General features: G+C 41.6%; 1 protein-coding gene across 1 annotated transcript in view; it reads right to left on the bottom strand.

Moving 5' to 3' along the window:
- Positions 1-25,302, bottom strand: part of LOC137294899 (interferon-induced protein 44-like) — a 54,742-nt gene that overhangs the window by 4,215 nt on the left and 25,225 nt on the right. Inside the window, exons 4-5 of the mRNA XM_067826067.1 lie at positions 7,644-7,699; positions 3,580-3,768 (exon numbers count right to left, since the gene is read on the bottom strand). Coding sequence (XP_067682168.1) covers positions 3,580-3,768; positions 7,644-7,699 — 245 coding nt within the window. The remainder of the gene's footprint in view (positions 1-3,579; positions 3,769-7,643; positions 7,700-25,302) is intronic.

The following is a 25,302-nucleotide window of genomic DNA, read 5'->3' as shown; positions in this document are numbered from 1 at the left end:
ACGCAAATTTTAGAAAACAGAGAAAAATGTATTTCCCATAATCAACTGAAAAAGATATCAAACTCAAACATAGTAAACAATTTGAGTTTGGACGGTGGGTTACTGTTGTGCTCTTTTTATTTTTAAAATGCAGTTGAGATAAACGTTCAGCAGTTTCAAATTGTCAAACTCAATCGGGACCAGAGGCCGAAGTACAAATCTGTATACATAGTAGAATAAATACAGAAAATATTATTGATTGTTTACCTCTTGCGTTATCGTTTCTTACTTTCAGTGCACTTATTTGATGTATTTCAAACGTCTTCATCACCACATCTTATCGAGATGCTGATAAATTTGTTTGCTTCAGTATTCAATATACGTGATGCTCATCTACACCTGGAAACTGTAGTTCTTTATGCATTTCCGTAAACTACACAGTTGTGTTAACGTTCATCTGTTGGAGACCCACTTAATGCATTACAGGGAGACCCTTGAAGACTCGGGTTAGGATTCATCTTCAGTAGCCCATGCTTGTCATAAAAGGCATATATCTCCAGGGTATACGTTCAGATAAATCTCCACCATACCCTGGCTCGCTGGCGTGGTTGACACAGTTGCGTAGATTGATGCACATGCTGTTGATCACATGATTGTTTGGTCCAGGTTTGAATATTTACAGACCATAGTCATGTAGCTGGAAAACTGTCATCACTTCATCACAAGCCTACATTGTTTTCCTTCATTATCATATCACAGCCTACACTGAGGTATCATATCGACCTGCCTACTTAGCTTTATACTTTTATCAGCCTGCCAACATTGTATTAAAAATCAAACTGCTTTCCTATCACAAAGGTCTGACTACGTTTTGTATCTTCATTTTCTTATCAAGCCTACCGTGTGTCACATTGTGATCATATACATCTGCCCACGCTGTGCAGCTGTATTTTCTTATAAACCTGCCTTTATTGTGCACCTAGTTTATCATATACACCCGCCAGCGTTGTATCAACCAGTTCACCTGGAGTGGGATCAATATTAACCTCGTATTTTGATCTTAGTTTTCATGTTATCAATCCCCACACCGCACTTACTTATCCCCCGATGATCCCGCTAATCCCAGAAGTAGCATACGTTCTCGCGGCACGGTCACAGTGAGTGAGTGAGTGAGTTAATGTTTAACGTCACATCGGCAATATCTCAGCCATATCGTGACGAGAACATTTAAATTAAATATATGCATATGGAAAAATCTGTCAACGGAGGACAGTAAAACAACTAGCATATCACAGTTTTAAGTAAAACTAGTATGGAAAGTTAAAACTAATAGCACTATTTAGACAATACATAATAAAAACAGACTATAGATCGCCAACAACTGAAGGTAGATCACCACACTAGGGACCATGGGGACTTACAGTACCTTTGCTACCTGCATGGACCCTAGTTGGATTTACATCATCCCCTCAGCTGCTGGCGATTGTACGAAAGGTTAGCCAAAATTAAAACAACATGAATACTACGATTAAAAACCTGGCAGACTTAAATTTACTGTGAATGTTTGTGGACTTACGTACCCTCTCAGGAGGACAATAATTTTACAATACTTCAACCCCCTTTGAGGGTACAGCCACCAACAATTCAAGTTACTAATTCAAACTACCAATCATTAAAATACATCTATTTACAGAAACATACTATTCAAAATTCACCCAAAAAATCAATTTCTTTTAAAAAACCTATAATAAAATGAGAATTAACGTTGGTAAAAAAATCCTTCATTGTTTTAACTGTAAAATATTTATCCCTTGTGACGGAGAATTCAACACAGTCAAGCAGAATATGCTTGACCGTGACTCTCTCATCACAAGGGATGCAAAATCGAGGATCCTCACCTTTCAACAGGTATGCATGAGTATATCTAGTGTGGCCAACACGACATCGTCGTAGTATGACCTCTTCAAATCTGGATTGACAACCCAAGTGGGTATAACCAATGTAAGGTTTTATCTCATGTAATTTATTTATACCCACTTGGGTGTCCCACTTCTTTTGCATCAGATCACGGATGTAAGATCTAATGGTGGCTTTGTAATCACTGTAGGGAATAAGAAGCGGTGTCACAGATTTGTTGAGTGCTGCCTTGGCAGCAAGATCGGCCATTGTGTTCCCTGAAATGCCTACATGGCTGGGTAACCAACAAAAGACGATGTCGTATTGGCCAGTAGCAAGATTATTATACAATTCAATAATGTCAATTAAAAGTGGATGTTTACATGATAAATTTTTAATCGCCTGGAGACAAGAAAGAGAGTCTGAATAGATTATATATTGTTTACGTTTAGGGTGTCTTTGAATATATTTGAGAGCTGTTAATATGGCGTTAGCTTCAGCTGTAAAAATAGAACTACTAACTGGTAATCTAGAAGATATTGTTCTGGATCCAATGACAGTGGCACAAGCCACAGCGCCACCATCCTTGGACCCATCTGTAAATAAGGATTTATAATTGCTATATTTATGTTTTAATTGATTATATTTTTGCTTATATTGTAATTCATTAGTCTCTGATTTTTTAAATGTGGTCAATGTTAGGTCTACTTGAGGCCTGACCAACTGCCAGGGAGTAGAAGAAAGAAGACGGGAGGGAGCTATGTTTTCCAGCTGAATCCCAGCAGCAGAAAGAAAAGGTGTAATTCTATGTCCCAGAGGCGGGACAAGAGAAGACTTTTTGTTGTATAAATCCTCATAAAGGGGATTGAAAACACAGTTATATGCAGGGTTAGAATGATTAGAGTATAATTTAGTAATGTATTGTAAAGCTAACTTTATACGGCGCTGCTCAAGAGAAGGTTCATCAGCTTCAACATAGAGACTGTCAATAGGTGAAGTTCTAAAAGATCCAAGACAAAGTCACATCCCAGTCACGCCGATACTAACGCTCCAAGGAAACACACTGTATATATAATCTCTCTAACAAGTAAAAGCCATGAAGATAAATAAACAACATATGAGAAAATATAATGTGATTACTTAATCGATGCTCCAATCAGCGTGACTCATTACCACTACCGCCCGCTGACCCCCATATTGGCAAAAATGAGCAGACAAACAGGTTTATCGTCATCGTCTAATGGCGCTTCTGCCGCCGTACCCATATCTCTGACCGCGTCAATATCCCCAAGCTACAGCCGTCCATGAAGAATGTGGAGACATTTATGAGAACAAAACCTAATGCAAATAAATATGATTTAGTTGTAATCAGGGGGTTTATTATGAGTAGATTCCTCTTGAGGACACTTAGTTTTACATGTTGAGCTGTCTATTACTATGCACATAATAAAAAATGAAATTTTGATGCTGGCGGTTGAAATAATAGTCGCAAGAGACAGCAAAAAGCTTGCGTTGAGATACATTTTCCACAAACGTGCCCCAATAACGTATAAGAGCTGTCAGATTTTTTTCTTTTTGTTAAATCCAGTACCATTTTCTATATGCCAAGAGACTCCTGGCTACAACCATGGGCCATACACGCTCCTGTTAATGTTCCCACTTGTAAAAATGTTGAGTTCGTGTTTCCGATGATTTCGAACTTACCATGGTAGTCAAGCTATGTTCGGCACTTCCGCTGCAGGCCTGACTCGTCACGTGACCTCTAAATATGGAGTTGATGGTGTTGAAGTAGCTGGATTTGCCCGCCCCGACTGCCCCGATCATCAGTATGTTGACATTGTTCACCTTAAGGCCGCCGAGTGGTGCATACAGGTCAATGTAGGACTTCAGTGCCTGGAAACATAAAGAATGAACCCGTGGTGATCGTTGGAATATGGTCATTTTTCCTACCTCACACATAAACGTCTTCTTCTGATTGGCTAAACGTTCTTCTGTTATTTTCAATGTACACACACTTACAAGCCAGGTATATTTCAGATGTATTTGAGCGTTTCCAGCTCAAGGAACATACAGAAATACCGAGGGACTCATTTGGTGACTCTTACTTGGCCTTTAAAAACCAGTGTGTGCGAGTGTGAATGCACATTTGTGTGTCATCGTGTGTTCATCTGCGAGAACCATTGTGTAATACATTTGGTGACCACGTGGAACCAATGTGTGCCATTGGGTCTACCTCTGGGCTCCAGTTTGTATGCATCTGTAAGGCAATGTTTGATGCTTTGCAAATCATGTAACATGTACTATTTTTTGTACTGTTATGGATAAAATTGTATGCTATTGTTGGGAACCATTGTCGGCCATTGTAGGCACCATTGTGTACTCTTGTATGAAGCCATATTTTGAATTGTCAACCTTTGTAGGAACAACTGAGTACTGGTATATGAAGCATCATGTTGACAATTGACAGCCTTTGTAGGAACAATTGAGTACTGGTATATGAAGCATCATGTTGACAATTGTCAACCTTTGTAGGAACAATTGAGTACTGGTATATGAAGCATCATGTTGACAATTGTCAACCTTTGTAGGAACCATTATGGACTCGTGCATGAAGCATTATGTTCACCACTGTCAACTGTAGGGATCATTGTGCGTGAGCCTTATATAAGCATGCAGTCCATGTAATGCCGTCAAAACTCGTGCTAAGCCTCTGCTTTTGCCACTGCAGAGTTGATCGTAGTCCTGTGGTGCACGATACACATGTAAGGTAGGTGTGTAGCGTCTGTAAATACAGTAGCTCCCAGATTCGATGTAAGACTACAGTGATGAAAGACGCTTTCATTCTGTTTCCCTGTTAAATACAATGGCTTAGCGAAACAGTCACTGTTGACATGAGCAGTAAACATGGTAATAGGAGTGGCATTGACACAGAACTTATAACTGGAAACTGAATATATGTTAGTGATCTTGAGGAAAGTAGCACGCCGTCTGATTGATTAGTCTTTGAGTTTTGTCCCATATACAACAAGAGCAAGGTGATCAAATCGATATCATTCCAAGGCTGAAAGGATGGTGCATGCTCTGAAAGCCTGGAAAGAATATGGTTTGAGAGGGATCTTTGAATGACACATGGTCCGTCGGACTGAGGCCCAGTTTGTCTGACTGGTACATCGTTTGGCAAATTGGAAGCTCTGTCCTCTGAATGGTAGACTGAAGAGTACATCGACTAAGGTTTTCGGCTTGATAGTAATGGATACATCAATAAAGTACACGCTGTCTAAAACCTGGCAAGGCACATCGATTTGTAAGGAGCTGGAAGAGCGAGATAGACCATCAATGATCTACTCATTGGGTCGGTGAGCACGTTTCACTGATTAGCAGCATACGCACTGGCGGCTCCATCAGTTCCACTGGCTCCACAGAGACTATGGGTATGTGGACCATGTTATTTAGGTTAGCCTGGACATACAGGAGGTGTTTTAGAACGTGTAGTCTAATCGTGGTGACTGCAGTTGCTGCTGTCCGTTCACATGACGTACCTGTGTTGTAACAGTTTCCAATATGACGTTCACGTGTTGAAACACCATCTCATCCCACTAATATGACGTTCACGTGTTGAAACACCATCTCATCCCACTAATATGACGTCCACGTGTTGAAACACCATCGGATGTCATTAATATGACGTCCACGTGTTGAAACACCATCGGATCTTACTAATATGACGTCAATGTGTTGTAACATCACCTGATCTCACTTATATGACGTCAATATGTTGTAACATCACCTCATCTCACTAATATGACGTCAATATGTTGTAACATCACCTGATCACACTAATATGACGTCCTCGTGTTGCTACGCCACCTGATCTGCTGATATCATTTGTACGTGATGCAGCATCAAATAATCTAACAAGTTGTCAAGGTCACACCACTGATATCACCACATGTCCATATTATGCAACAACTCCAAATTTCTTCTTGTCATCCTGGATGATTTTGTTATGAATCGTTCTATTTGAACTATTCTACATTTTCCCAAATAGCCATCACCGATAATGCATCAGTCACGTCTTGCATTAAGTAAGGTATTTGTTTTCTCTAACCATAATTACATTACTTCCAGTTCGGTGGTTAGTCAGTCACTCCATAAAACATTCTTACCGATAAAAGAGAAACCTAATGTTGCTGTTCTTCTTATGGTGGTAAATCAGCACTTTCAGAACTCAATTTATATCCTCATTAAGGGTCGACGTCCGTAATATCATGGAACCAATCGGTCATATTTCGCATATATAATATTTGAGCTATATAACAGTTCTCCTAATGGAAGGGTCGGTGACATTTAGCTGCGTAGCTGCATTCAGCGGAACAGCCATTCGCACACATATACACGACTGGGTTTCATTGCCAAGATTCATAGCTTGCAAATGAAAGTGGATTCATTCGGAACGGCAGTGACGGGATAACGATGTTGGGAGGGGTAAACGTATTTAGCCCGGTCAAACATCATGGATCTCTCTCAGCACACAGACCCGGCGGATTACACAGAACATTGCGCAATCAGCACCGTTTTCCCCAACTGTGTATCGATCATTTTATCCCCAATTTAGAACTTAGGAATTTATTCAATTATCAACGAGAATATTTATAGCTAATTTGGAAACTCATAATCAGACATACCAATTATTTAGATCATCTGTATATTAATCGATATATTCTGGGAATGTCATATTTCATTGAGTGAGGGAATTGGCCAGCTACAGGTCGGCGCTATATGTCGACTTCAGCGTGCTTTATTGTGTAACCCAAGTCATTCTGGGTGCTCATTATGGTCGCTGCTTCCCACAACGAGTTGATTATTGTACTCTGAAGGAAATATATTACATTATTGCCACAAACAGGCAATCTTCCGGTAATGATCATGAAGATTGGCTATACTCGCTCCATGTACCAGTACGTGTGTTAAGGCTATCCAGTCAATTATATCCGCTTTGTCTGCCATGGCCTCTGTCATGGCATAATGCAGCTTGTTTCAGACGTCGTGTTCATGCGACGTTTTCATGCAAGCAAAACCGCACATGCCCGTGTGTGTTTGTGTCTGTGTGTTTGTCTGACCGCCTGTCTGTGTGCCTAACTGTTTGTCCGTCTGTCTGTCTGCTTGTACGTGTGCAGGTGTACAATGGTTGTATACTGCTATCCCACTGAGATACAACACTGCAGTTTAACATGGATACCCCTCAGAGCTAGTGAGTGAGTTAAGATTTAACATCAAATCGGTTATATATCAGCCATATTGTGACGAAGACAATGTGTACAACATTTCGAAGAAACAAACCCTTGTCGACGATGGACAATAAAATACAGACTATCCCAGATATGAATGTAGAACAAGCATGTCAACATAAATAGTTTAATTCAAGAAGACAATGCAGTATAAAATACAGGCTAGAGATCGTCAATAGCTAATTACAAATCACCATACTGGGAACTACAACCCTAAGATATTCCACTCAAGCTCTGCCCTACCATGTCCTACCATGTCCTACCATCTCAGACAAGGTAACAAGCCACCATCTTTTTACGTCTTTTTGTATGACGTATCACCGGCTTTCCATTATCAATTCATAATGACCAATGTTGCTCTCTATACCACTATCACACAAAGTCTGTATATTACTATGCATGCGCAGATGATTATTTGTCTCAGCTCCCTGGTGAGTATGCTACTTGCTGATAACTATCTGGGATACAGTGTCGGCTTACCTTGGTGCTCAGTTCCGGTAACTTTCTCCACGGCTCCTCGCTTAGATCATTGCCGTCTGAAATAGAAGAAAAAGACGTCATTGCCGGCAGCACCATCGCCTACGCGTCAGCATGCATGTCCATTTGTGGCCAGTAGTCGAGGAATAAGCCAAAGCTCTGATCTTGTTTGAAGTGGGTGGCAATTTAAGACAAGGACCTCTCAGTGAAACGTTTCAAAGAAACTACTCAGTAAGACTGTAGCGAACCTCGTGACCTTTGCTGTGCCTTTGAATAAATAGCTAAGTACGTGGCTTGCTGAAAAGCGGATCAAAGTAGTACATCTTGCAAACAACAGCCGATATCACATATGTGGTGAATGCATCTATGATCACTGGAACAGACATCCGAAAATATTTCAGCATGAACACCCCTTTCACGATAAGTAAAGAATCATTGAAGTGGCTAGTTCAGGATAGTTTATCGTTCAGGGTAACCACTAGACCAGGATAGTCGCTTGTTGTTTAGAGTAAGCATTAGGTCAGGATAGTCGCTTGTTGTTCAGGGTAAGCACTAGACCAGGATAGTCGCTTGCTGTTCAGGGTAAGCACCAGGTCAAGAAATTCGCTTGCTGTTCTGGGTAAGCACTAAGTCAAGGTATTCGCTTGTTGTTCAGGGTAAGCACTAGATCAGGATAGTCACTTGTTGACAAGATAGTCGCTTGTTGTTCAGGGTAAGCATTAGGTCAGGATTGTCGCTTGCTGCTCAGAGTAAGCATTGGCGAAGAGAGTCGCTTGTTGTTCAGGGTAAGCACTAGGTCAAGATAGTCACTTGTTGACAAGATAGTCGCTTGTTGTTCAGGGTAAGCAATAGGTCAAGATAGTCGATAGCTTTTCAGGGTAAGCACTAGGTCAAGATTGTCGCTTGTTGTTAAGGGTAAAGACTAGGTCAAGATAGTCGCTTGTTCTTGGTAAGCATTAAGTCAAGATAGTCGCTTGTTGTTAAGGATAAGCATTAGGTCAAGATAGGCCACTGCTGTTCAGGGAAAGCACTAGGTCAAGATTGTCGCTTGTGGTTAAGGGTAAGGACTAGGTTAGGATAGTCGCTTGGGAGAGCAAGTGTATTTTCATGAAAAATACTACAAACGCACTGAGACGCTCCCCCACGAAGCTTCACATTGATCAGGACGTAATGATCACTGTTGATCGAAGGTAAATCGGTGAAACGTTTAATCTGGTGTTTATATATGGACGTATCTTCCTTCAGGGCCCACTTGCACAAAGCGATCTTAGCGCTAGGACTATCCAAAGCCTATGTTGGAGCATGGGAGTTACAATCATTGTAGCACTAAGATCGCTTTGTGCAAGTGGCCCAGGTTCCGAGTACTGAATGCACTAGGAATTACTGAAAACGATCCTTTAATCTAATGAGAGTAGATCAGCCCTAAACATAGAAACAGACAAGGTCATACAGAGCAATAGAGAAGACGGGTGTGATGCTGAATGTATCTAGTCTATCACAACCAGAAACACTTTAGACACCCAGAATAAATTAACACAACTCGAGGCTCCGGGTTTCTTTCGTCCTCGTCCTCTCTACATTATTGCATTATTACTGTTACATAGTATCTGAAAGTAATCAAGCCAGGACCAGACAATCCAGTGACCGATATCATGAGCATAGATCTACGTAACTGGGTTAACATGACATGCCTCAAAACCAAGTCAGTGAACCTGACCCCACTAGCGAGTGCAATACATGTATTTGGCAGGTGGCCATCGGGGCCCGCTGCCGACTGTAGGCTCTAAATTTAAAGCCCTGGATGAAATCTGCAGCCCTATATGTTACATTCAAACAATAAAATCAAAACAGACTACACAGTTTCTCACTGTGTCTAGAAAAGTAATAAGCGAAAAAAGCCAATGGCGTCGAGATCCTCGAAGTTTTGTTTGTTTTTAAAGACTGGTGTTGACATTCCTTTGCGGAAAGGGCTGAAATACCAGGAAGTGAAACTGAGTTATCGTAACATGACTGATCATGGATGATTCGCAAACGTTAATAAAGAAATAGATGTATGGAAAAGGTTCCAGTTTTAAAAAAAGATGACAGATAATTTACTGAAGGCCACAAGAGGCTCTCAGATATTTGAAACTGCTGGCCGGAGACAATAGCAACCGGCGCTGGGCCAGCGGTTATTTTGACTGGTGCCATTACCCCGTTACGACTGTCGCAAATTGCTGAAAACCACTTCCTAGTCAGATCCTCATTGGTTCATGACTGCAAGTGAAAATAAATCGTACGGAGGAGACCCGATACGCTTGGTAATAGCCTAGGACGCCAATAGATCCTTTGAACCGAGACTATGGTCATAACAGACTGACACAATGACCACTCAACTACCCACTGGTTAATATCTATGATACCACATACCCCTCAGACAGCGACACCAGACTGGTTATACAACAGTCTATACAGGACAATTACCGCCTTTGTTTTCATTGCAACACGCGGGTGAACTATTATTGTCCCTTTAACACAGTTTAAAGACTGTACTGAATAACTCCCCCTCAGCTCCAGGACTAAGACCGGCGCACGCAACTCGGGCAAATGGTTTGCAGCGTTTCTTGCAGTAACTAAACTGGAGGCAATTATTCTGTGGAATAATAATGGCCGTTTTGTCCCCGAAGACAAGCCAACAACTGCATTACCTAATCTGAATATTCTCCTGAGCTGCCGACCGCACCATCAGCTATGATATCAGTCCAGGGCATACTAATGTAAGATCGTAGGAATGTTCGACGGAGACACCTTTGCCATTGCCTGGAGGTTCCAGAGAGTTAATGTGAGTAATGGCACACGACTTGTATGGTAATAAGCAGCTGTATGCGATGCCAGGTCGGCCTACCTTCCGCTGCAACACCAGCACATAATGTAGGGCACCCTCTCGCTCTCGCCTTGGTTTATCTCACCGCTTCATCCTTCCAAGCCAATGGTAACTAACACAACATGACATTTTCCACGAAGATTAATATCCCATCGGAGCACTGGTAGTAAGTCACTATGCATTTGCCTACAGGGGAAATGGCCATATTCAACAACATGTTTTCGGGGGGTTGTTTTAAAATTACATTTCCCGTGTTTTGTAGCTATAACATTTGTTGACTGGTGGCAGTGGTTCTGAAAGAAACCGTTCTGACCTTCTAGAACAGAGCCACGCCCTCCAGGGGTGGGTTTCTGGAGATAAATCTCATGTATGGTGTCAGACATAATCGACGTCATGGCGAAGCCATAAAAAGCCCCATAGTGTGATTACATAGCTTAGGTATAGTCACATTGAGTTCCGTTGATGACAGCTAATACCTCAGTTCTGACGTATTGTCACAGGTGAGTAATATGATGAAGCTTCGGTGTCAATTTTAATGCTATGATTTGTCTTCGGTGCTAATATTGCCATGAATCCCTTGACAACTATGTTACATTTATACGATATGACGGGTCTTTACTATACCAATCCCTTACAAATGCAGAATAGAATAGGAGAGTATACACGTCAGAAATCACACTAAAGGGATTAATAAAAGTGTCAGGTTTATGGTAGGACCATATATTCAACGTATAGAAACACTTCATTGTCAACCACTTCTCGCATGAGATACATAAATCAAACGGGAATGATTTTCCTCCGAAGATAGCTATCTTTCCACGATTGGTTTGCCCAACAAGTGCATTCGGCTTGTGTCAAGCTTCAGCCATCAATCTACATTATGCATCTCCTCTGTCAGACTTTTTCAACATATCCTCTCCGTGTAGTAGTGAATGTCAGCCGCGTTGTCACAACATCACCGACGGGTCTGGAGAAAAGTTTGGCCGTTGGGGTGTAGCCACAAGGAACGCCCGTGTCCCTTTGATGTGACTGACCCGCGGGAGACACCACCAGTGAAGGTAGGGTCGCATCTGAGGGAGAGTTTAGGGGAGGAGCATGGTGCAGGCCTAATAAAGGGTCGGGCTAGAGCAGGGGGGTGAAGCTTGATTGAACTGGAAATGATAAAGGACTGAAGAGTGGATTTAGGCAGAGGTACAGACAGGCTGTGTCGGATGGGGTGAGGACTGTGTTCAGGGAGACTGGGGTCAGGGACACTGGGATCAGGGAGGGGGATTGGACAAAGGACGCGTTACCGAAAGAGCAGGTTATATATCACAACGACCTCCACCAAGGTCGAGAGGGGGGGGGGGGGGGGGGGGGGGCTAACGATCAGTGTATTGACAGGACAGGTCTGTGAGCAGACAAACACATGTAATCACATCTAGTCACATCTACTCACTGATGTTCTGTTTCAAGATTTACAGGCGCTGGAGATCAAAGACTTAAACGTGGTGGAAGTTTGACAGAGAATAGCATAGAAATGGCAACGGGAAACCAATTGATCTGACCTATTTGGCAATACTTTGCGTCTTTAGCATGCGAATTGAGGCGATATATGTACTCTCGTCTTCTCAACGAAGGCAGATCTACTGGCATCTATCACCTTGTGTACAAGTCTACTGGTTTCCTATTCTTGACCTTTGTACAAAGTGGAGGCCTCAACACTGACAGAATGGTGGTTAAAGTGATACCGTGTCTCATGTACACATTATACGTGTGCAGTATCGATGTTACTTCGTTAGATTAAGGTAAATGGAATGAGAGGCCAAATCATCATCAAGGAGCTTGTACATATATATTTATTACAACTTTTTCAGTGTTTAGGAACAAACGGTCCGAGTGTCCCCAAGTACTTTCATGTATATGAATGATCGGAAATGTTGTATGCACTAACATGAGCAAGTTTAAAACATTTTGTATGGAATCATTGTCCTCTCAGAAATCTGCTGAGGTTGTCAGGTTACGCACACGGGTTTATGCGTACTACTGACAATCATTATATCATATCAGTGGTAAAATCTGGGATTCGTACCCAGGATCAACAAATCCAGAAGACCTAATTTTGTTTAAAAGGTTAATGCCAGAGATAGCAATATTCCAGTAAGACGACTGTGGTCTGTGAAAACAAAAAACATTGCAGGATGATATTGGGCACTGCGAGTAGAAACTAGAGTTATTCCCCTTGATAAACGTGTCTGATGTCGACATGGAATGACTGGGCAAAGCAGTTCGGTACATCCGTGACCACTCTCAACAGATCTACTCACGCTGTGGCTGTAGAAATACGTCTCACTGTCAAGAGACGGAATTCTGAACACACTTGTGAGCATTTCATTAACACGGCACACGCTAATTGCATTAATGGAGGCTACACATCGACTTGGCACCTTCTCCATTGATCGCATCATTTACGCTGGTTGCACTACAGTAGGAACACTGTACCAGAACCAGCCGTATCAGACATGCAGACAAGCAGGCACAATTTGCAGGGTACCACGTGCAGACAGGGTAGAGTGATGTTAACAGGAAAAATGGGAGCAGAATGGGTCATCTGCAGACAACTCGGGGTCATTTACATATAGAATGTGAACATATATAGACAGGGTGGGCACACTACTTCCGGGGACTGATAAAGGGCAATCTACTTCCGCGAACTGATAAAGGGCACACTACATCCGGGGACTGATAAAGGGCACACTTCTTTCGGGTACTGATAAAGGGCACACAACATGCGGGGACTGATGAACGGAAAAGTTAATCTTCCGGGCAGTAAAAAAGGACAAGCATCTTACGGCTGTGACATAGGAAACCATCATTCCGGAGAATAATAATGATCACTCTACTTCCGGGCAATGACAAGATCACACTACTTCCAAGCAGTGATAAAGAATACGCCACTTCCGGGCAATGATAAAATCACGCTACTTCCGGGAAGTGATAAAGCATACGCTACTTCCGGGCAATGATAAGATCACGCTACTTCCGGGAAGTGATAAAGGATACGCTACTTCCGTGTAAGATCACGCTACTTACGGGCAGTGATAAAGGATACGCTACTTCGGGGGAGTGATAAAGATCACGCTACTTCCGGGCAGTACTAAAGGATACGCTACCGCGGGGAAGTGATGAAAGGAAACTATTCTGGGATAGTGAAAAAGAAACCTCCAGTCTAGAGACAATTATTCATTAGTAAATTTGAGATAGGACGTCCATGTCTTACACAGGAAATACACATGGCACAGTTAAGCAGACAGGGAAAACGTGTATTGATGGGAAGGAAGGTGACTACAAAACACCAGGAAGAGGAAGTGGACGTTCATACGCAAGAGAGTTGCTCCGACATACATACCGCTATAGAGATGCTCCATGACAATAGCCGTCATACACGCCAGCACGTAAATGTGCTCATTGATCGAGCTGCGTCTGTGACATGGGGATTAGGACATGCCTTCTGTCAGCTTCAGTACAGGCAAGGAAGGTCCCGCGTGAAGGAAACACCTGGATCGAAACACAGGCAAATGCCATAGCAACGGAGCCCATTGAAGCCGAGGCAACAAACTGTCCGTATTGACACAAGGATTCGTATTATTCGGAGATGTCCAAGCGTCCATTGTGATCGGCTCAATCCTATTTATTGGCTTTTTATTCGGCCACGTTAATGACAATTAACAATTGTGAGCCTCAACTGACTAGGTAGCGGCGTAACTGAACGCCAACAGTAAGCGTCATGTTACAACCGTAGAAGTGAATTGGGAGGTTTTCAAGTCGCATTCTAGATTACTGTACTTATGTACCTACGTGCGGGTACTGTTGACGGGGATGAGACATACAAAATTATGTGCAAAGGTTGAATAATTATTAATAAGTTTTACTATAGTTTTATTCAACATGACAAATGACTTACATTTTAGACTTGATTTCTGGTATGTTCCACGAATACGTCATTGTTTGGGATCGGGAATTAATGGTATTTACAGTAATAAGTAAGGTCGTCAGTAAAGCTTTATTCGTACATGTTGGCATATCTTCAACAGGTGATAGTCTTCGTCCCAGCAATATTACATGGCGATATGGCGTGAAGGTGACAATTGTGCACTCAATGAGTCTAGCTGAACAGTATTTCGGGTATATCGTTGTGCTCTACGTTAATGTCGAAAAGAAACTCAAGTGACACGAGCCTTAGATGTGTACTAGTTCTATACGCATCTTCCACAAGCATTGTATGGACTAACAGACAAATTAATGTTAATCATGCGGAATTTGGGATTCGAACCTCGATCCAAGATCTCGTCCCGAATGACACTCTATGTGGCTTAAGTTGCTAAAGCCTTTAATGCATGGATTCAGGAGGCAACATTGCAACACTGAAAGGGTGAGACTATTCACATCGATAGAGACGGAAATACAAACATGACGTCGCTGAGATTCGGAATCAGAACCATTGAGCAAAACCTTCACGTAAACATTTGCCGCGGAGATTTCCCAGTACTTCTAAGTCTGTTTGATGTTCCCGTGGAATTAAATCACTTTGAAGCAAATTTACTTGTTTACATTGATGCTTGACTGTGAAGCAATTGATAGCTTTGAAACATTAGAATACTTTGCCTGTTGCTTGTTAAACGCGAATCTCTGCTTCACAAATGCGGTTTAGTTGGGATAAATGGGATTCGCCTGCTATCTAAAAGCCAGGACATTAAATAAGCTCAGATCAGATTCACCTTCCCATCCCGACAGCCGTTACAAGGAAGTGTCAAAGCAAACTGTTTTTCATTTCTCGAATGTTCCGACCGCTCAATTTATCGCCTTTTATTGATTCTCGTTCCGTTTTTGTGTTCCCAGCAGGAGGTTCTGTGATTGGCGAGTTACCCGTCATTAGCAGTGGACATGGCCACTCTCCTGATCTCAAGCCCTCTTCTCTGTCCTCATGGCGAGTGTGGCAGAAATACTGCAATTATTGTAGCAGCCATGACCGAGCATTAAACCCCGCGCAACTGAAGGCTATATCAATATACTGTGTTATTAAGGATAGTCGTCAGGAAAGTAACACGTGTTTCCCATTCTTCCTTCTTCAAAAGATCATTACATGAAAACGACGATATTCATTATATAGTATCAAGAAAGTGAGATTTCATAGTAATGCTCTCAGAAAACTGCTGATTGGAGGCACTGGATCAATATGACGAAAGGAAAGCCAGAGTTCATCATTGCGTATCCTAAATGAGGAGATAAATATTACATGATAAGATCTTAATGAAATTAAGGATGAAATCAATAAGTTGTGTCTCAGCCCTGAAATCTCTGAAACCTTGTATACATTGGCTTATGTTTATCAATCGGCCAGAATAATACAGCGATTCTCCAAGTAAATAACTTGTTTCAGACAACAGCCACCTCCTCCTGTCATGCCTCCTACATACACATGTGTTTATACGTGGATGCTTGCGTTCGTGTGGGTGTTTGGGGTGGAGGTCTCCCCGTGGAAGGATGGTGGGTGCGGGGGGAGGCCTTAAAAGTATCTTACGTGAATGAGTCATGACTCACAGGTTTATGATAAAACCTGGTCGTTTAGGAGAGAATCCTCTGACATACTTGGCGTTACATTGATGTAACCACAGTTTTCTCTTCTGTAGTGGGTTTTGCAGATTTCCTATCGATCGCTTTGATGAGCGGCAGCATCTGGTTTGCATCAGCCTGATGAAGATATTCTTGAAACAAGATGTGTGAAAAAGCGAGACTAGCTATTAAGATACCTATTTTGCATGGGCGATGGTATTGTGAATAGAATGTCTTTCTTGGGAATAAAACATTTAAATCAGAAGAGAGTGAAAAAAGAAATGTGATCGTTTAGATTAGCGCCTGCTCAAGAACGGTCGTTCAGCAGCGTCAGTTCCAGAAGTGCGGGAATTACCGTCCATATCTTTACCATCATGGGTGGTATAATAGGCAGTACAGAAACACCACGAATCTAAATGGGCCTGCCTTCAAAGTAAAAGGCATATGTTTCAGGGTGAAGGCAATCTGGCTGGTGCAGACGTCGAGATAGGGAAACTGCTCCGAATTGACGAGTAGTTCCCGTGAGTCCTCGTTGACGGCCGCCGTCCTTTAACATGGCGGAGTCCATCTCGGTCTTACTGGGCGTTATATAAGCAGCTAGCAGTGTCATTACCTTGAGTGAGTCACCGTGTGGTCAATACACGGATCTGTATGAGTTATTGTGAAGTTGGAAGATGTGATTGAATAAGGAAGGAGAAGTCCTTAATGGTAAATTAATCAGGAAGCCGGCCACATTGATTGGTAGAGTTGTGCCTGTGTTGACCTTTTCAATCCCGCGGCCCAAGATGACCACTGACCAGATATTAAATACGATCCCGACTGAGATGATTGTAGGAGGACATATCCTGAGATGCGTCAGTTTGTCGATAACATGAGAAAGGAAATGACAGAGACCTAAATGGTAACTCCTAACAGAGGTTCAAGTACCTGCCCTGCGAGGCCTATCTGGCACCACGGGCTCAAGATGTTGACTGAAACAGTGCCCAACCCAGGTCGTCAGCTAATTCAACTGATTTGGTTTACAATGACTTTGATAATGATGAATGGATGCTGATGAATGTCTGGCAGGCTCGCATGTGGACACAAACCTTCATGTTCCTGAATCATATTAGAGTAAATCAACAGTCACAGCCTACAAGGCAGGCAGATGAGAAGACTTGCGGTACCCTTGCTGGATCGTAGGTCCAGTGAGAGTCACACTTCCAAGCTGAGGTATGACAGTACGACTGTCTTTATGCCAAGACTGCTCTGTGGAAAGGATTTGTGCACAATTATCAAAGCGGAGATTTTCCAAAACAGTGATTGTTGTTAATGATGAAATGCACCATGAAACAGGAATGAGAGAGTATCTGACTGACTGTCCGACTGTCTGTCTGACTGTCTGTCTGACTGTCTGTCTGACTGTCTGTCTGACTGTCTCTGTGTTGTGAGTAAGCACGAACCAGTTGATAAATGCTCCTTGTGTCAATAGTGAAAGCCACTAGTATCTGTCAATCAGTGCTGAATATACACCTAAAGTTTGCAAGAATTAGTCAACCTTCAATTAAAGGCTACACTAGGGTACACTAGGGTAGACAAGGGAACTGAGGTGGCAATGTATTACTTTGACAAATCGGAAATGATAGATTCCTTAAACGTCTAAATCTTGAGGATGAAAACACGTTCATCATGGCTTCATTATAAATGGCCCATTTGGTTTGGAATGGAACAGGTGGTGGACTTAATGACACAAATCTGAAGAACTCATTTACATAAGTACATAAGAGCCCGTGTAGGCACCTTGGAAGGTATTTCCGATTTGACTAATATCCCAAGCAAAGATAGAGTAACATAAGAAGATAAATCAGTTACACAGCAGGACACAGCTTGACATTATAAATTGGGACGAAGTGACACGCCCACCCAGTTTGAGATGCAGTGTTCCCCATCATCCCTGACATCAAACCTTTGATTTTCTTCATCTCCAATAACTGGAGGAACGTCTATCTGACATTTATTGCAGGGGGAGTGTGATCATATCTCATGATGTTCTACCTCGTGAGGTCTGCAAGGAAACGCGCTTCATCTGACGATGTTGAGAACATGAAAGAGTATTCAGTTATTGTTTTATTGCCACTCCGCTTTCGGCTTGTCTTGTGTTCAGGCCAGAGGGTGGATTGCTATTTACATGTGCATCTCAAGATCGAGCTCATCCAGTTTGAAGATGTTTGTACAGAACAAGAGGTTTACACACAATTAGAACAAAAATATGCCCATTGATAAATCAATTGGCTTCCAATATATGTGTTTGTTCTGCAGAAAGGAGATAACTTGGCGTTGAAACTGTAATTGATTTGGGAGTTAAAAAAACACACACGTTATCAGCCAGTGCGTCCGTTTAATCCAACCAAACGCCCAAGCGTATTTGATCAACGCATTTGAAAACTCATTAACTACGTGAAATCATATGCTTTTGAAAGAGAAAGGCACAAGCCTAAAATATCATGGTCAGACGGATCATTATACCATGGATCCTATAAGTATCCAGTCCTTGTATTTCCTTTCAACCAACACTTTGTGTCATCTCTGATTTCCAATTATTTAGTCATGTTATTTTAACTGTTACCAGTTTTGCCTTTTGCGTCCAAAATAATCTGTTTGTTCGGATAATCGAGACTGGTTATTCTTTGGAGTTGAAACTTTATATCTAACAACCAATGAAGTGTAATTGATGAAATATACACAACACAGCATAAACAGCTCCGATAACGGAAGCAACAGAAATGGTTCTTCTCTCTTGGAATCGATGACTTATGCAGTTCATCAAGACTCGTAGTCAAGACTCAACCTTCTCATAATGGTGACAAGTTGTTCTGAACAATGGCGTCATCTGGTGGCCCGCTGAGTGTTTGGGTGGTCAGTCAGAGTGGACACGGTCGATACCTCATCAAGGAGTGTACACAACGTCCTCTACATCCATCATCATGCTCTCCATCACCACCAACATCCGTTGCATACGCGAACATGCGACTCCGCACCAGTACGTGGTTGACCGGAAGTCTACCGGAAGTAGTGGCGCACAGACTTAGTGAGAATGTTTGGCCACACGTTGAGAGGATGACAGTCACCGTACTCAACAACCAAATCATTGGTTTATTGTGTGGAGGTATATCGGAAGTGTTGATGCACAGACTTAGTGGTTATGTTGAGACGATGACAACTCAGCAACAAGACAGAATATGATGACGTGGATACTAAGGATGCAGATCTACTAATAAATATTATATAGTGTCTGTATACCAATTAAAAATGCAATGTAGAAAAGAAATATTTTTGTCATTGCAATCCAGAGTCGTAATGTTTGATAGAGGCGGTTTTCCGACAGATGTTTTCCGCAAGTCGATGGGGACACTCGCTGTGCAGATTTGGGTCCCTTGGGTATTCCAGGCACATATGATCGTGATTTCGAGTGCCATTTCGTGCCGATTATCTTTCTATGTTTGTGAGCATGTATATATATCTGCATTACTTCTGGTTTTCACCCCATCGCCCCATTGTACGCAGACACACAGTCCAATAACCAGAATACGACTGAAGGCAGGCTTAAGCACAACTCACCCACTCTACCTATGATACATGTAGAGTACATTATGACAAATGCGACTGTTGTGTATTCACTCGAACCGTCAGTTCCCTAACAACTGGCATAGAAATAGCTAGTGTAGACTGGCCAATTGAACGCTACTTAACTAAATCAAAATTAATCCAATCTGGAACTTTTGAACGGCCTCAAACACATGAGTCCCTAAATCTCATTCACGTTCACAAGGATGTTGACGTTACAGGGCGACTGTGATCGGCGTCTCTTATCCCCGTACAAGTTAATTCCCCGTGAGAAACGATGAATTGTCTCCATTCAGTTAGGGTAACCAGTTAGATTGATTTACGTCATGTGGTTAACGGACAAACAGAGTGGCGTGTAAACAAATTCAAATTGCTGGGACGACCAGTTTATGCAATCCTACTCTCCACATGATTAATTTATGAACAGAAATTTAAAAAGGATATCCCACAAAGGACTGTTTCTGATAATTTGCCTATGTCATAACTATCTGATCATGCAAGGTCGCAGAGACGGATTTACTTTTTAAAAAGCGCAATGCATCCATGTGATGTTAAAATGCTGAATTTTATCCATGGGCGTCCAAATGTCTGTGCTTAGCGTAATTTTCATATAATAAACTGGACAGTTACTTGTACATCCTTAAATTGTAGTCATACATTGTTTCTGTAGTTACGTCAGTGAGTGAAAACGGGTCATTGTTTTGTGTATGACTTGCTGAACTTCAAACGAACCGTGTATATTTATTTCTAGAAAACATCGTTCCTTGGTCACGAACCAAACGCAATTTTAATAAACCTTATAACTTGGTTTAGTATACATAAACAAACATTGTTAATAATTCTATCGCTCAGTCAGTCATTAGTATAAACATCAAGACTATCAGCCATCTTCCGTCCTCCTCTGTCTGTGCTGGCGACAATACATCACCTCAGACTTCGAGTGACACACATTTCCAGCCATCGTTTCAACAATCTTATCCCGTTGAAAAATGTCAAAATGTCACATGGGGTTGATGTGTGACTTTCATCATCAACAATGAAGCTTAAGCCGAGTATGGACTTCAGAGATTTATCGACTAGTATAGACTGGTTGAGTTTCCCTGAAGAGGCTTGTTACTCTCGAGACCAGATGGGTCAGAAAGTGGAGAATCACGCCGTCAAAAACCAGTTTGAAAACACATGGAATCCCCATCATGGTAATAGCTTTGTCTGCTACGGTCGATACTCCGAAGGAAAAAGGATAATGGCTTCCAATTGACAGCAGCGTTAAGAGGAAGTAATATTTTATTTAAGTTATTTCTACCATTAAAAACCGGCCATACAGTGCTGGATGTGTGTGCTGATCTCTGGAGACAGCTATGCACAATGGGTTTTAATCAGCCGCATTAAGTTGAAGTGACGTTGACCCGTTTATGCACAATATTAGCACCAAAGGATGCTTCTGACCTATGGCATTTAAGCCTGGAAGCAGAAGCTCAAGACGCTGATTGGGGCTATGTCCTTCTCATAAATCTAAAACATAAAATAGTTACCCATAAAATAATTCCAGGGGACTTAGATCAGCCATGTGCAGATTTCGAAATGCCTGGTTCAAACATAATTTTGAGGATTTTTTTGTGATTAAAGAGTAATGCTGAATGAAATGGCGCAACCATCAGTGACAGGTACGTGCTGAGAATTCATCAGCCACGTTGTTTATGAAGCTTGGGTCAGAGTCGTAAAACACAATGTACCATGTAGCCATTTTGACAGAATTAGGGGTTGTTGCTTGGGGTAGGGGGTTCGGAGAAAGAGACAATACGTTCAAATTCTCAACCGAGATGAGATCAAGTTGGCAATTATGTGAAAATTAGATTTCTGGATCATCCGATTAATTGTCCTTCATTTGACGACAGTCGGTAAGCGCTGACGTTTCCAAATCCTAGAATGAAATTTGAAATATTCAGAAACTCGGAGCTGAGGTGAAGTTTAACAGGTTTTGATTTGAATGGTTTGCTTGTTTAATATCTCAATCAGCACATTCCCATGTATATCAATCCTGTGTGTAAAGTGTGTGTGGACCAGACAAACCATCACCTTATATAATAAGAACTGTTTATCAACTGTGCAGACAGCTAAATCCAATCACACCATTCCATCACAGTACTAGCAGCCGCAGACGACATGAACCAGCCGGAATTCCTGACGTCAGTTATAGTAAGATTGGTGACTGAGGGCCAGCCCAACCCACATGTTGTGAACATCTTTATGTATTAGGAAGTCTGGCTTCATAACTGATTGCTGGTCCTCATACTGATGACGCAAGGCATTGCTGCATGTGTCAACCACAGGTCTGTCCACTACAAACTCACCGCAGGCTTTCCGCTAGAATTTACTGCAGTGTTATTGAAAAGACTTTTCTAAAAAAACTTTAATATCCGCAAAAGAAGCATTGGCGTAAACCCCGTTGCAGACTTTAACTTTCTCAGGCCAGTAAATACAGGATGGCCGCTAAGTGGAGAGAAAATAACATTACATAAAACAAACTTTCTAAAATCATAAGATATTTTTCCTGAAAGCATTGCCCACTGTAAGATTCCTTTTCTACCATATGTATGTGTTTATGAGTCGCTAACAAATAGCGATACTACATGGTGTTCGCAAGAAGGTGGGCGTATCTTGCCTCCCGTATCACAAACACATGCAAGAGGAAACCAAGTGATCACCTGGTACATATAATAGCAAGTTCAGTAGTGACTTGAATTGGTTAATCTTTGAGACAGGTATATTTCTCTTAGTATGTACCTCTAAGGAGCTTTAGATTATAGCCCCAAAAGGGGAAAAGACATATTCTAGGGTATTAGGAAGTGAATACTTTTCACGCCACATTAACAGTTTTTCAGTGGCGAGAAATGGCTTCAGTTTAGTCAGAAAACTGTATGAAGTTGTATGACATGAAATCTGCAGAATTTCAGGCACACGTCACATTAAGGGGAAGAAACCGGCTGTTCTGATAAAAAAACACAAATATATTTTGTTAAAGAATATTTAACTTATCATCCAAAACTGTGTTCCACTGGAGGTATCGCTTGTGTGAGATCAGATAATATCTCCTAGGAGATATCGTTTGTACAGTTGATTTTGCACAATACGCTGGCAATGCTATAACGTCATGAACTTGATGACGTCACATGCTATGATACGGCTGCATTGCAAACCTAACGGCAGTACTGTGTTCAGAGATGTGCATGTTTCATTGAAAACTAATGAAGAATGATTTTGGATGATAAATAAAATCTCACCCTCGTCTCTACTGATATCAATTATATGAACACGCGTTGATAAAGGTAAACATGTCCTCGGCAAGCCTCGGATATCTTATACTTTATCAACTCCTGTTGATATATTTGATATCAGTAAACACTTCCGTAAGATTCTTTATTTCCTTTACAGATGCTAAACTGTAAGGGATCTTAAAGGGAGTATTTCCACCCTACAGCAGAAATGATTGTGTGATAATTGAGGCCACGCTGTAACTTCATCATGACGTTACGGGCCGAAAATGGGATGACCTCTAGCTGGACAGCTTTGAGCTATTTGACCCCTTTGTATTTCAGCTTTGATGCCAATCACCTAACACAATGTCTAATGAAAGTTACGGGAAGTTAGTGTTGGAAGATGGCTTATTCAGACCTGTTTTGAGATGTCTGATTTGCAGTTACCACGGAGCCAGCGCGACCGGGCTGACAACAAAATGTGACATGTTTTCGATAAAGGACGAACTGGTGTGATACTCTAAGATTGCAACTGAGAATAGATGATCCTATTTCCATGTTTTGATTGGCTTTAAACCAGATAGACTGTCAGAAAATGTGATGTATCTGCTTTGGTAAGAACTGCCAATACACCGAAAAAGGAATAGATGACCCGACTCTCTGCCACATAAACAGAGTTTGCACCATTTAGTCATATGGACTGAACGTTGTTGGTAGAGTCATGTCAGACATTGATGTTACTGATGCCTGGTTGAGTCCTCAGTTAACATGCAGGCATTATATGTGGGGCTTTAATCAACGCCCAACAACAGCGGGGGTAAGCAGACATCACTGCAACACACAGCATTCAGGCGTCACAGTTAGACGTGCTAGATACGCCAGCTCAGAGCGGTGTTTAGCGCCGTTACGTGCCGACCACGCATCTATTACCATCTGCCAATACCTGACAATGATGCCTCGAACAGTATACCTCACTTTACACACTTTACGAGCTGTGTGACAGTCATGATGGACGGCGGGATGTCACGATCCACGCAACAGCTACCAGAACACGAAAGAAGCAAAACTCCAAAACCTTCTACAATATATAGACATTTGATTTGCTAGTCGTGTTTTCAGTGACAAAAACTGCTAATGTAACAACCTGATTTACTTCTAACACATTTAACACACCAAGCGCGTTAAAGTGCAGAGCATAAGAAAGTATATGTTGTTGTTTGTTTGTTTGTTGGTGGCTAAAAGAGAAACAAACAGGTAGTATTCCGATGGTGATATATTTGACAAGGGAATCAAGGGGTTTTTTTTAAAGTTTCACGTTGCAATGTTTCAACGAGTTTTCCATTTGTAACGCCCAGTTTTCACATTTTTATATTAAATTACTAATTTCTCAATCTTCGACTGGACATGTCGCAGTTAACGTTATTTGTTTATCTCAGTTTCATTGGATAGTTAGATTTACCTTGATCAATGACGTAGGCACGTACTGTACACCTAGGATTATCGCTGAACAATGGTACTGCCAGATTTTGATACCCATGTCTCACAAAATCAAATTTCCCACACAGTGAAGGTCAAGGTCACACGGCAGAAACACCCCAATCATGTCCCCGAAATTGAATGTTACATTTGTTTCAGATTTGTAGAAGTCATGGCCTTGCTTAATCCGAAAATCACAGTCGACATCAATTGTCCAGGATACGTTAAAGTAATAAGTGTCCAAACATGTCTTATTCCTGATGTCTTGAACGTACCAAGCGTCGAAGCAGAGAATAGCCAGTCCCGATTATTGACAGATACAAATCCCAGTGTGAGTATCAGACTGAACAGACAGTGGTGAACATGGTCTTATAGACTGACCACTAAAATCAGTTATGGCCCCAGGCAATACACATGTAGTCATGAACCTCAATTGCATGATATTGACATCTTTCCGAATAACAAAAGTGATGTTATGAAACTATCACTGTGTTGAGGACACAAACAGTGTACTTTACAACGTACAGAAAAAAAACTATGAAATTCAAAAAGACGACAAGATAAAAAGACTATTTACGACCAAGACTAAAGTCCAATATAATAGATTCCAGAAATAAGCGCACGGTGGTGAGCTAAATCTCGTAAAGAAGTCATTTGAGGTCAAGGATATGCTGAAATCTTAGAGACCTTCCTTGTGCTTTAAACCGACAAAACTGTAAGGTTCACATGGGAAAAACATCTACTTTTCAGTCATATACGCACGTTGAAACATTTAAAAGAACTGTTTTTCAATCTGAAACTTTGGCGCTTGCATTTGGTTAGACGATAATTGCCTTATTATCATACTCTTCCACAAAAAGAGGGATGGGGTCAC

This window comes from Haliotis asinina, chromosome 8 (genome assembly GCF_037392515.1).
Source record: "Haliotis asinina isolate JCU_RB_2024 chromosome 8, JCU_Hal_asi_v2, whole genome shotgun sequence".
NCBI lineage: Eukaryota > Metazoa > Mollusca > Gastropoda > Lepetellida > Haliotidae > Haliotis > Haliotis asinina.
This window is presented reverse-complemented; position numbering and strand designations above follow the sequence as displayed.